This window comes from Pseudophryne corroboree, chromosome 3, assembly GCF_028390025.1.
Source record: "Pseudophryne corroboree isolate aPseCor3 chromosome 3, aPseCor3.hap2, whole genome shotgun sequence".
In the NCBI taxonomy this organism is placed as follows: domain Eukaryota; kingdom Metazoa; phylum Chordata; class Amphibia; order Anura; family Myobatrachidae; genus Pseudophryne; species Pseudophryne corroboree.
The window spans coordinates 708,649,497-708,663,674 of NC_086446.1; the positions used below are offsets into that span (position 1 = coordinate 708,649,497).

General features: G+C 47.4%; 1 protein-coding gene across 2 annotated transcripts in view; it reads right to left on the reverse strand.

Annotated features, from left to right (window-relative positions):
- The window catches only part of LOC135056662 (alpha-2-macroglobulin-like), a 644,880-nt gene that overhangs the window by 264,431 nt on the left and 366,271 nt on the right, over positions 1–14,178 (reverse strand). For both annotated transcript variants that reach the window (XM_063962106.1, XM_063962105.1), the window contains exon 19: positions 7,585–7,810. In XM_063962106.1, coding sequence (XP_063818176.1) covers positions 7,585–7,810 — 226 coding nt within the window. The remainder of the gene's footprint in view (positions 1–7,584; positions 7,811–14,178) is intronic.

The following is a 14,178-nucleotide window of genomic DNA, read 5'->3' on the forward strand; positions in this document are numbered from 1 at the left end:
GTCCTCTCCACATATATACGGAGAGCTCGTATCACGCCCAAATACCTCTCTTTGGAGGACAAATCATAAGAGATGAAGGCCGGAACCACAATCTCTTGGTTAAGGTGAAAAGATGACACCACCTTAGGTAAATACCCAGAGTGAGTTCTAAGAACTGCCTGGTTTCGATGAAATATCAGAAAGGGTGGACAACAGGACAAAGCGCCTAAGTCCAACACCCTCCTAGCAGAGGCAATAGCCAGTAAGAACAGGACCTTGACCGTGAGCCATTTAAGGTCCACTGACTCAAGAGGTTCAAATGGAGACTCTTGCAGGGCATTCAGGACAACAGAAAGATCCCATGGAGCCACAGGAGGGACATAGGGAGGCTGAATCCGTAAGACACCCTGAGTGAATGTATGAACGTCGGGTATAGATGCAATTTTTCTCTGAAACCATTTCGACAAGGCAGATATATGAACCTTGAGGGAGGCCAGACAAAGGTCTAAGTCCAGGCCCTGCTTCAGAAAAGCCAGAATTCTGGAAGTTCTGAATCTGTGTGCATCATAATTCTTATCAGCACACCAAGTGAAGTAAGAATTCCAGACCCTGTAATAAATCCTTTGGCCCTCAGGAGCGATGCTTCAAGATTCACGCCTTCAAAGCCAGTCTGGCCAAGTCTGGGTAGACACAAGAGCCCTGTACGAGGAGATCTGGGTGCTGAGGAAGAAGAAGAGGACGCTCTGTCGACAGACCCTGAAGGTCTGAGAACCAATGCCGTCTGGGCCACGCTGGAGTGACTAGAAGTAGTGTTCCTCCTTCGTGTTTGAACTTCCGTAGTACCCTGGGCAGGAGTGACTCTGGAGGGAACACGTAGGGCAGCCGAAAGGTCCATGGAATGGCTAGTGCATCCACGAACGCTGCTTGAGGATACCTGGTCCTTGATCCGAAGACCAGAACTTTGTGATTATGTCGAGATGCAATCAGGTCTACATCTGGTAGGCCCCAGTTTTCCACTAGGAGTTGAAAGACTTCTGAATGAAGACTCCACTCTCTGGCATACACAACTGAGGAAATCCGCTTCCAAGTTTAGGATGCCCGAAATGAACACTGCCGATATTGCTGGCAGATGGCGTTCCGTCCAGCGAAGGATTTTTGACACTTCCATCATTGCCATGCAGCTTCGAATGCCGCCTTGATGGTTTATGTATGCCAGCATGGTGGCGTTGTCTGACCGTACTTGTTCTGTACTAGAGGCAGGGAGAGAGATAACGCATTGAACACTGCCCTTAACTCCATAATGTTTATCGGGAGGAGTGATTCCTCCTTGGTCCAGCGACCCTGTAGTGAGTGTTGCTCCAACACCGCACCCCATCCTCTCAGACTGGCATCCGTAGTTAGTAGGACCCAGTGTGGATACAGAAGGGACGGCCCCTGCTTAATTGCTGGCCACCAGGTCAGCGACAGATGAATATCCGGAGTCAAAGTGATCATGTGAGATTTGATTCGATGAGGTAGGCCATCCCACTTGGAAAGGATTAACCTCTGCAGAGGACGGGAATGAAATTGAGCGTACTCTACCATGTCAAATGCCGACACCATCAGACCTAGTACTTGCATCGACGATGGTATCAACACTTTGGGGCGAGAAAGTAAGCATCTTATCCTGTCCTGAAGCTTCAGGACCTTTTCTGGAGAACTAAACAGCCATTGACTGTATGTGTCCAGCAGTGCCCCCAGGTGCACCATGCTCTGAGCTGGGACCAGCGAGGACTTCTTCCAATTGATGAGCCACCCATGGGCTTGTAGGAAGCTTACCTTCAGTTGCAGATGACTGAGGAGGACATCGTGGGAGTTCGCCAGAATCAGCAAGTCGTCCAGATACGGCAGGATCCTGGCTCCCTGGCGACCGAGATGAGCCGTCATCACGGCCATGACCTTGGTGAAGATCTGAGGGGCAGTAGCCAGTCCAGATGGCAGAGCCTGGAATTGAGTGTAGGTTGCCAATAGCAAAACGCAGATACTGCTGATGCAACATGGCAATAGGTATATGCAGGTACGCATCCTGAATATCCAGGGATACCATATAGTCTCCGGGTTCCATGGCCAGTACAATTGAGCACAATGTTTCCATACGGAACTTGGACACTCTCACAAACTTGTTGAGTGATTTGAGGTTGAGTATAGTCCGGAAAGACCCATTGGGATTCGGAACTAGAAACAGGGTTGAGTAGTATCTTCTGCCTCTCTGGGACAGAGGTACCGGCACCAACACTCCTGTATCCAGGAGGGAACTCAACCATTTGCAGAGCATGCGCCTTTAACAGATCCGAAGGGATAACCGTGAAGCAAAACTGGTGAGGGGGATGTCTCTTGAAAGAGACTGCGCACCCACGAGAGACAACTTCTCGCACCCATGCATCTGAAGTGGCTTTTATCCAGACCTGGGTGAACTGCAGAAGTCAGCCTCCCACCCTGGGAGCCCCGTCATGCGGCAGGCTTGTCGTGTTTAGAAGCAGTCTGCCCAGGACTGCTTTGCCTTGGGCTTAGTGGTTTTGGGAGCACGAGATTCGAGGTATGCCTGACCTTTTGCTTTCCCTTGAGGCCGAAAGGAGCGAAAAGTGGTACCTTTTGCCTTCTGTGCAGTAGGAGTAGTGATTGGGAGAAAGGCAGTCTTAGTAGTCACTAATTCAGACACAATTTTATTTAGGTCTTCCCCAAACAAAATGTCCCCTTTTAAAGGGAGTACCTCCAAGGTCTTTTTGGAGTCCAGGTCCACCTTCCATGACCTCAACCACAGAATACGGCAAGCCAGGATAGACATAGTCGATGCCTTGGCCACTCACACACCCGCCTCAGAGGATGCCTCCTGAATGTAATAGGCAGCGGTGGCAATGTGAGACAGGTATTTTCTGGCCTTGTCAGATAATTCCTCGGGCAGCTCTTCCTCCTGTGCCTGAACCCATGCTTCAATACCTTTTGCAGCCCAGGAGGCTGCAATAGTGGGTCTATGTACAGCACCTGTAAGAGAGTAAATAGACTTCAGGCATCCCTCCACACGCTTACGCTTATCTGTCAGATCCTTCATTGAGGTAACAGTGGTGACAGGCAGAGTGGACAATACCACTAGACGGGTGACATGGGAATCCACCGGCGGTGAATTTTCCCACTTGTTACATAACTCTGCAGGGAGAGGATATCGAGCTAAGGCCCGTTTAGGCAGGGGGAATTTCTTCCCTGGATTAGATCAGGGTTCTTGCCGGATGTCCACTAAATGGTCAGAATGTGGTAATAGAGTTTTAACTACCTTCTGATGTTTAAACGTATCAGGTTTCTTAGACACCGTAGTGGAGTCCTTATCATCATCAGTGATTTGTAGGATCTGCTTAATAGCAACCACTAGGTCAGATCTTTATTGAGACCTGCTCTTTACGTTTTTAAGACCATAGAAGTTTAAAATATGTTTCATATCGCACTGATACGAAACATATTTTAAACTTCTACGGTCTTAAAAAAGTAAATAAAATTATTAGACATCAAGAATCAACTTCCGGCTTAGCACGCACTGAGATGGAGATGATCTTTAATTATAAAACTTTAATACCAGCAGGTCTCAATAAAGATTTTGGGAGCAAGTGGTTTCTCTGATGGAATGTTTTATACTGCATTTTTTATTCATACATACTTCTTATATCATATATATATATATATATATATATATATATATATATATACTTTGTTATAAAGAATGTTTTATAAGAAAAAGTACTATTTATATAATGTTATTAAGAATCATAATATCTGTCTCCTTTGTATGTTTCTCGTTATATCATCCTGTAATGCTGCTGGTTATAACATCGGGTACAACAAACCAATAAAATGGCCGCCGCATCTGAATTTTCCATTATATAAATGCACATCGTAAAAGGGGAAGTGCGTCACCGGAAGTGATATCAGCTGGAACGCACGAAAAGGCGGAAGTGACGTCATCTGGAACGCAAAACGGAGCCGGGACTTCCGGCAGCTACAACGGCATCCCAGGAATTATCAGCTGAGAGAGCTGAACCTTTTAGAAAAGATGGACTGGCTGGACTCCGTTTGTTGTATATTATGTATAGGATTTTAGTTGGTTAGAAACTCCATGTCTGGCATTAGGTTATAGACACCGGATCCTTACATAATTTGTGCGGGTTTAAATACTGGTACATGTAACAGACCTCCTCATACCTTGAAAAAGATACCCAGGGTGGTATTGAAACGCGTTGGTGAGGAGGAAAGGAGAATATCTATTGAACCCACCGGTGTGCGGACATCTGTCCAGGGACGCCTGCGATATATTCACACATGCGAATTTGGTCTACCTTGCACGTAGACTAATATCATTGGTGAGAGTCCATTCCATATCCTCTTTGTGGCTTTTATCATTTTTAAATGTTTTTATGTAAATAAAACAGTGTTGCATACAGAGAATACAAGGAAAAGTTTGTGACTGGCATTGGTCCGCTCCTTTTGTGCCTGTTTGTCTACAATCTAGTAGACCATCTCTTCTGGTAGGAGTCTGAAATTAGCACCCTCCTATATTTCAATATTTGAATAGTACCATCTGCACTATTTTCTGTTTATTTTTTTTTTTAAGGAAAACAAAATACTCTGTGATTATCAAAGAGAGTACCAAGTATATCTGGTCTGTTAGTAAGCACCCATATAAACAGTGGTATTTTTCTGTGTGGTTTATATGTTGAAGGTTTTGGTGACACCTTTTCCACTGGCTGTGGGCTGCTTTTCATCCTAAGCGCAACCTATTCCTTTTCAACACCGTTTGTTCTACAATACTTAAGTGTTTGTAAAGTCACAGCGCTGTATACAGGCGGCTTTACAAGGGAGACCTTGCCCTGCAGTCCCGGAGACCAGCTGCAGCTATGCTTAGAAGATGGCGCCCAGCGTCTCAGTCAGGGAGTGAGGGAGAGTGTGAGGCTGCTCCAGGGTGGGAAAATCTGCTCAGAGATGGTGCCCTGGGCTGAGGGAGGGGCTACAGGTCAAGCACTGTCTCCCCTATGCTGGTCTTTACCGCCTGGTACTACGGAGTCTTATTAAACTGGGCGTTAATACACCCGACCTGTACTCCTAAGTCCTGGTGGATATGATGGGGTCCCTGCTCGGTGACAGTGTCCACGGCAGCGTTGCGGTCTATCTTCCTAGACCACGACAGGAACGCGATTTAGTGGCGGGTCCCACCTGGGGGACCCTCTTAACTCCTCCCTTCGTAGCAGCCACGAGAACCAGGAGAGCGTCTGCGACCGTTTGCCCTGAGGCATAACTAAGGCAGGGCCAGTGGGGTATGTGCCCTGGGCGCTGTGGAGACCCGGCAGAGGGGGGCCGCCGCCGCCCAGGTAGTGTTGCGCAGTACTACCCAGCGCCAGCGACGGAGTGTTTTTTTAAAACCTTAATAGTTACTGGCTGCACTGCAGTGAGTGTAGAATAGATCACTGCAGACTCAGTCAGTGTGCAGTACCGGCGCGCGGTACGCTCCCTGCTTCCCGATCCCGAACTGCACAGGGGACTGGGTGGGCAGCATAGGGGAAGCCGGAGGAAATGCCGCCTAGGCAATAGCAGCAGGATTGGGAGGGGTTTCCTCCAGCTCCAAGGCAGCGTCATTGGGTGGGCGGAGACTTGGGAGGCCAGCGTAGGCTTCCTATAGCTTACAGCCTAGTGGGCGGAGCTGGCACCAGCGAGGCACTTTCTGGGCTGGTGGTGCGCCCGAATTGGCGTCTGACGTCACCCGCTGCCCTGTCTCTTTCTGCCTGGGCCCTGTCTGCCAATTTCATCTTAGTGGACTTACTGGCTGCACTCTATTTACAGTACAGAAGTGCCTGCCAGTACCACTGCCTACTGACTGGAAGGAAGGCTAGGACGGAGAGCAGCTGAACGGAGCTGTTCCTTCCCGTAAGTAAATGCAAGCTTTCAATTCAGTAGCTGTTGTAATTATTTAAAAAACAGGCCTATGCTTTCTTGAATAATAACAAAAAAAGGGATAGGACTGTATGTTTAATAAAAAAAACAGGCATTCTTTTGTTAAATATCTCCCTCAGCCTGTTTAAGTTTACTAAAGCCCCCCAGACCTGCTTTGAATAACCCCCCCCCACCCCCCAGGCCTGCTTCAGTTGAATACCCCCCCCTTCCCCGGCCTGGTTTACTTGAATAAACCCCCCCACCCCACCCCCAGGCCTGCTTTAGTTGAATAATCCCTACCCCCAGGCTGCAGGGAGGAAGAGGAGCCCAGGGACTCCCTGCAAACGTCACCTCCCAGGTCTGGGGGGTGACGGAGATCCCCGCCTACCTCACCGCCAACATCTCAGGGGAGCTCGTCTACCGCATTGTGATGTTAATCGCATATGTTAGTACATATGTGAGTAGCATTGCTGCAGTAGGCGGTGAGGGGCGGTGATGTATTTTAATACACCCCACCCTCTCTGTCAGAATGCCAGCACAGGGCACTCAGGTGCGGTGCAGTCTCCATGACAGCAGCAGCATGGGCTCCCAGCGCATGGAACACACACAGAGACACAGAGTGCGATGGCGTGCTGAATGACGACGCAGGGGGAGGTGATGGTGTGCTGAATGATGATGCAGGGGGAGGTGACGGTGTGCTGAATGATGGCGCAGGGGGAGGTGATGGTGTGCTGAGTGATGTCACAGGGGAAGGTGATGGTGTGCTGAGAGACGTCGCAGGGGGAGGTGATGGTGTGGCTGAGAGAGGATGCAGGGGGTGGTGATGGTGTGACTGAGTGATGTCACAGGGGGAGGTGATGGTGTGCTGAATGACGATACAGGGGGAGGTGATAGTGTGCTGAATGACGATACAGGGGGAGGTGATAGTGTGCTGAATGACGATACAGGGGGCGGTGATGGTGTGCTGAATGACGAGGGCGGGGGGCACCATCCCTAATCTTGCCCTGGGCTCCAAAAACCCTGGTTACGCCTCTTCGTGTGCCTAACTCCGGAGCGTCTCCGCTGCAAGTACCCGGGAACTGAGCCGCGGGAGTATTCAATGTCGCTTGGGAGGTGACGAAGAATGTCACTCTGACATGTAAGTGCTGCGGCCCTTGAAGTCTTCTTAGAAAGCTTTTTCAGGGCTGCCCAGTGCAGCCCCCCTGTAAAGGCACCAACTCGAAAAACTGAGCTCACAGTGCCTGGAGGCGGGGTTATAGAGGAGGCCCCAATGCATCCTGGGACAGCCTAAAGCTTTAGGCTGTTGGTTCCTGGCTCATGATCCATCTCTACACCCGATGTTTTCCTGTGGAACACAATGTACCCTGCTGCAGAAATATACAGTATATATATATAATATGTATTTTAATAATAATTCAGTATGTAACCCTAGATTCATTTTGCTTGCTCATAAAATATTTATAAGTGTCATTCCTAAATGTACTTTTGATTGTCTCATTCGCTCAATAATAAACTTTTGATTAAAAAACATAAATTTAATATATTTACATTGTAATTTTTTATCTTATTTCTGCAGTAAGTAAGCTTTCAGTTGTTGGCTGCTATGGGAAACAAATTTACCAGTACATTTTCTTATTGTTTTAGGATTGTACTTACCAGACTACAGTTCTTCTTGTAGCTGAAGACCAGGGCCTTGATTGTAAATTTCTCTCCTTGTACCACAGAGTAGGGTAATATCAGGTCAATGAAGTAAGGTTTGAAGGTGGTGAACCCAACATTCTTTATCTCACCAAGTCCAGACTTCCCTATACAAAATGCATCAGTTTCCCACTTAGTGATACTGTCTGGGGTAGTCAGGTTCAGTACTGTGTGTCCCTCTGGGCTATAAAATAAGAGAAGAGAGGGAATATCTAGCTATAAAATGGGCAGTGGAACATTACAATATTACCTTCTGGGTAGAGAATTTCTATTGGTAAAAGATCACGCGCTGTTGCAGTGGATGCATTGGAATAAGGAAACAAATGCAAAAGTCACTTGGTGGTTTCTGGCTCTGCAACCTTACCACTTTGTAGTTCAACATCTGCCAGGCAAAATGCATGCAAATGTTAGGGATGAGATGTTAGGGTTACACAAACAAAAGAACATAGGCCCTCATTCCGAGTTCTTCGCATCGGTGCGGTAAGTCGCAAACTGCGCATGCGCAATGTTCGCAGTGCGCCTGCGCCAAGTAAATTAGCACAAAAGTTTGGTATTTTACTCACGGCTTAACGAAGATTTTTAATCGTTCTGGTGATCGGAGTGTGATTGACAGGAAGTGGGTGTTTCTGGGCGGAAACTGGCCGTTTTATGGGAGTGTGCGGAAAAACGCAGGCGTTTCTGGGAAAAACGCGGGAGTGGCTGGAGAAACGGGGGGGTGTCTGGCCAAACGCTGGGTGTGTTTGTGACGTCAAACCAGGAACGAAACTGACAGAACTGATCGCAGTGGCAGAGTAAGTCTCGAGCTACTCGGAAACTGCAAAGAAATTTCTAATCGCTATTCTATTCGCAATTCTGCTAATCTTTTGTTCGCAATTCTGCAAAGCTAAGATACACTCCCAGTAGGCGGCGGCTTAGAGTGTGCAATGCTGCTAAAAGCAGCTAGCGAGCGAACAACTCGGAATGAGGGCCATAAGGTGAAGCTGGGAGGGAAAGGAATGCTGAAATAAGTATTTCTCAGGAAAGGGTTGATGAAGTTAGGAGGAAAGAAGGTCGCTGCATGAATTTTCTTAGGATACAGGAAGCTTCACCAGATGGTAAGAAGCTTAGGGGGAGGGCGTGTGGCTCGGATCCAGGCAGATCCTATTCTTTCAGGCTTACAGCCTGGGTGTAGTCCGATATATGAGTTTTCCAGGATTTTAACCCTATCTTAAAAACAAGGATAGGTTTAAAATAACAAGGCAATCAGACATATAGGGCCGGAAGTAATGAAGCCCAAATTCGACAGCTGTGCGGGATGCCAGCTGAACACGGACGTTTTTTTAAAGGGGCAATCACTTATAATGCAAAACCATGCCTTGAAAGTGATTTGCCCCTTTAAAAAAATGTCCAAGTTCAGTTGGCATCCTGCATGGCCGCCTAACTCGGGCATCATTACATCCGGCCCCTGGAATGTCAACAGTACAACAGAGTATTTCAGCTTAGCCAACTGTTTGCAAGTTTGAAATGAGAGGTAGCAGCCCAATTTAATCATCTAAATGTTAGAAATAACACACTGTAGTGAAGTGAAGTTTTTGTACAATTAATGCTGGAAGATTGTGGCATCACATGTTTTGGAGTGTAGTAACAGCTACAGGCTAATTGCTAATTTATGACTGAGTAATCTCATGTTATAATTGTGTACTCTCATACAATGTTTCTGTTAATCCTAAATGTTATAATATGAAGTTTTATATTTACTGATCGCAGTGTTTATCTCACAATATTTCCATGCTGCAAATATGTTCTACAACAAGTTATGGGGACAGATACAGTACAATATGAGAATAAAAACAATCATCCAGTAAACTTTGCAAAGGGTACTGTATGTGTGTAAGTCAACACTGTATTTCAAAAGGAGCAAAAAACACAATATCAGATCTTAAACCAGCAGTGTCTAAAATGTATAATGACAATTTCCAACTGAGGAAAGTTAAGGTTAGGGTTAACATGCTGCTATCCAGACATGTTGGAGATTATTACTACAGACATACTAGAGATAAATAACAAAGAATTTGATATAAAAAAGACACAGGCATGAGCAACCTTATGTTTGTTATTTGAAGATAATCAGCTAATTCACATGATATAGGACTTCAGAAAAAGATATGTGGGATGCATTACAAAAGCTGCATGAAAAAATAAGATTTTACTTACCGGTAAATCTATTTCTCGTAGTCCGTAGTGGATGCTGGGGACTCCGTATGGACCATGGGGAATAGACGGGCTCCGCAGGAGACAGGGCACTTTAAGAAAGAATTTGGATACTGGTGTGCTCTGGCTCCTCCCTCTATGTCCCTCCTCCAGACCTCAGTTAGAGAAACTGTGCCCGTAAGAGCTGACAGTACAAGGAAAGGATTTTGGAATCCAGGGCAAGACTCATACCAGTCACACCAATCACACCGTATAACTCGTGATAAACTTACCCAGTTAACAGTATGAACAACAACAGAGCATCAGATCAACCCTGATGCAACCAACATAACCCTTATTTAAGCAATAACTATATACAAGTATTGCAGAAGAAGTCCGCACTTGGGACGGGCGCCCAGCATCCACTACGGACTACGAGAAATAGATTTACCAGTAAGTAAAATCTTATTTTCTCTAACGTCCTAGTGGATGCTGGGGACTCCGTAAGGACCATGGGGATTATACCAAAGCTCCCAAACGGGCGGGAGAGTGCGGATGACTCTGCAGCACCGAATGAGCAAACACAAGGTCCTCCTCAGCCAGGGTATCAAACTTGTAGAACTTTGCAAAGGTGTTTGAACCTGACCAACTAGCCGCTCGGCAAAGCTGTAATGCCGAGACCCCTCGGGCAGCCGCCCAAGAAGAGCCCCCCTTCCTTGTGGAATGGGCCTTAACTGATCTAGGCAGCGGCAACCCAGCCGCAGAATGAGCCTGCTGAATCGTGTTACAGATCCAGCGAGCAATAGTTTGCTTTGAAGCAGGTGCCCCAAGCTTGTTGGAAGCATACAGGATAAACAAAGATTCTGTTTTCCTGACCCTAGCCGTTCTGGCTTCATAAACCTTCAAAGCCCTGACCACATCTAGTAACTCGGAATCCTCCAAGTCACGAGTAGCCACAGGCACCACAATAGGTTGGTTCATATGAAAGGATGACACTACTTTTGGCAGAAATTGTGGACGGGTCCGCAATTCTGCCCTGTCCATATAGAAAACCAGATAGGGGCTTTTATGTGACAAAGCCACTAATTCTGACATATGCCTAGCTGAAGCCAAGGCTAATAGCATGACCACCTTCCACGTAAGAAATTTTAACTCCACGGTTTTGAGTGGCTCAAACCAGTGTGACTTCAGGAAACTCAACACCACGTTAAGATCCCAAGGTGCAACTGGAGGCACAAAAGGGGGCTGAATATGCAGCACTCCCTTTACAAACGTCTGGACTTCAGGAAGAGAAGTCAGTTCTTTTTGAAAGAAAATGGATAGAGCCGAAATCTGGACCTTAATGGAACCCAATTTCAGGCCCAAAGTCACTCCCGACTGTAGGAAGTGAAGGAAACGGCCCAGCTGGAATTCCTCCGTAGGGGCATTCCTGGCCTCACACCAAGCAACATATTTTCGCCATATACGGTGATAATGTTTAGACGTCACGTCCTTCCTAGCCTTTATCAGCATAGGAATATCCTCATCCGGAATGCCTTTTTCTGCTAGGATCCGGCGTTCAACCGCCATGCCGTCAAACGCAGCCGCGGTAAGTCTTGGAACAGACAGGGCGCCTGTTGCAACAAGTCCTGTCTTAGAGGCAGAGGCCATGGGTCCTCTGTGAGCATTTCTTGCAGATCCGGATACCAAGTCCTTCTTGGCCAATCCGGAACAATGAGTATTGTTCTCACTCTTCTTTTTCTTATGATTCTCAGCACCTTTGGTATGAGAGGAAGAGGAGGAAATACATAAATCGACTGGAACACCCACGGTGTCACTAGTGCGTCTACAGGTACTGCCTGAGGGTCTCTTGACCTGGCGCAATATCTCTGTAGCTTTTTGTTGAGGCGGGATGCCATCAGTCCACCTGTGGCAGTTCCCACCTCCTTGCAATCTGCGTGAAGACTTCTTGATGAAGTCCCCACTCTCCCGGGTGGAGGTCGTGCCTGCTGAGGAAGTCTGCTTCCCAGTTGTCCACTACTGGAATGAACACTGCTGACAGTGCTCTTACGTGATTCTCCGCCCAGCGAAGAATTCTGGTGGCTTCTACCATCGCCACCTAACTCCTTGTGCCGCCTTGGTGGTGTACATGAGCCACTGAGGTGATATTGTCTGACTGAATCAGAACCGGTTGGTCGCGAAGCAGGGACTCCGCTTGACGTAGGGCGTAGTATATGGCCCTTAGTTCCAGGATGTTGATGTGAAGGCAAGTCTCCTGACTTGACCACAGCCCTTGGAAATTTCTTCCCTATGTGACTGCCCCCCCCCCCCCCTCGGAGGCTTGCATCCGTGGTCACCAGGACCCAGTCCTGAATGCCGAATCTGCGACCTTCTAGAAGGTGAGCACTCTGCAGCCACCACAGGAGAGACACCCTGGCCCTGGGGGATAGGGTGATTAACCGATGCATCTGAAGATGTGATCCGGACCACTTGCCCAGTACGTCCCATTGGAAGGTCCTCGCATGGAACCTGCCGAAGGGAATGGCCTCGTATGATGCCACCATCCTTCCCAGGACTCGAGTGCAGTGATGCACTGACACCTGTTTTGGTTTTAATAGATTCCTGACCAGTGTCACGAGCTCCTGAGCTCTCTCTATCGGGAGATAAACCCTTTTCTGGTCTGTGTCTAGGATCATGCCTAGGAGAGGCAGATGAGCTGTAGGAACCAACTGTGACTTTGGACTATATAGAATCCAGCCGTGTTGCCGTTACACTTCCAGAGAAAGTGATACGCTGTTCAGCCACTGCTCTCTTGATCTCGCTTTTATGAGTAGATCGTCCAAGTACGTGATAATAGTGACACCTTGCTTCCGCAGGAGCACCATCATTTCCGCCATTACCTTGGTGAACATTCTCGGGGCCGTGGAGAGACCAAACGGCAACGTCTGAAATTGGTAATGACAATCCCGTACCGCAATTCTGAGGTACGCCTGATGAGGTGGATAAATGGGGACATGAAGGTATGCATCCTTTATGTCCCGAGTCACCATAAAATCTCCCCCTTTCAGGCTTGCAATGATCGCTCTTAGCGATTCCATCTTGAACTTGAACCTTTTCAGGTATATGTTCAGGGATTTTAAATTCAATATGGGTCTGACCAAACCGTCCGGTTTCGGGACTACAACATGGTCGAATAATAACCCCCTCCTTGCTGAAGGAGGGGAACCTTGACCACCACCTGTTGAAGATACAATTTGTGAATTGCAGTTAACACTGTTTCCCTCTCGTGGGGGGAAGCCGTCAGGGCCGTCAGTGAGGGGGCATCTTCTCAAAGTCCAGCTTGTATCCCTGAGACACAATATCTATTGCCCAGGGATCTAACAGGGAGTGAACCCACTTGTGGCTGAACTTCCGAAGGCGTGCCCCCACCGGGCCTAGCTCCGCCTGTGGAGCCCCAGCGACATGCGGGGGATTTTTTTTAGAGGCCGGGGAGGACTTCTGTTCCTGGGAACTAGCTGTGTTGTGCAGCTTCTTTCCTCTGCCCCCGCCTCTGGCAAGAAAGGACGCACCTCGGACTTTCTTGTTTCTTTGTTCGAAAGGCTGCATTTGATAATGTCGTGCTTTCCTAAGCTGTGCAGGAATATAAGGCAAAATATCAGAATTACCAGCTATAGCTGTGGAGACCAGGTCCGAGAACCCTTCTCCACACAATCCTCAGCCTTCCATATGCCTCTTAAGTCGGCATCATCTGTCCATTGCATATTCTACAGGACACATCAAGCAGAAATTGACATAGCTTTGACTCTAGGACCCAGTATACTCATGTCTCTTTGGGCATGTTTTATATATATCTCTTAAGACAGCATCTTTAATATATATATATATATATATATATATATATATATATATTCATATATATATCTACATACTAGGGTCTCAATCTCTGCTGATAAGGTACCTGTCCACGCTGCCACAGCGCTATAAACCCATGCCGACACAATCGCCGGTCTGAGTAGTGTACCAGAATGTGCACGCTATCTGCAGGATCTCTGAGAATAGCTGTTACGTCAGGGCTACCTTTTGGGCAAACGTGACACCCTAGGGGAAGATTCCCATCGTATCCTGGCCCTAGTGGGGAAAGGATACTCCCTGAGAATTCTTTGTGGGGAACTGCAGTCTCTTGTCTGGAGATTCCCGCCCTTTTTCATCATGAGAGGAGGGAAATTTACCTCAGCTTTCTTCCCCTTAAACATGTGTACCCTTGTGTCAGGGACAGATGAGTCATCAGTGATATGCAAATCATCTTTTATTACAATAATCATATATTGAATACTTTTCTGCCATTTTGGCTGTAACTTTGCATTATCGTAGTCGACACTGGAGTCAACCTCCGTGTCGATATCA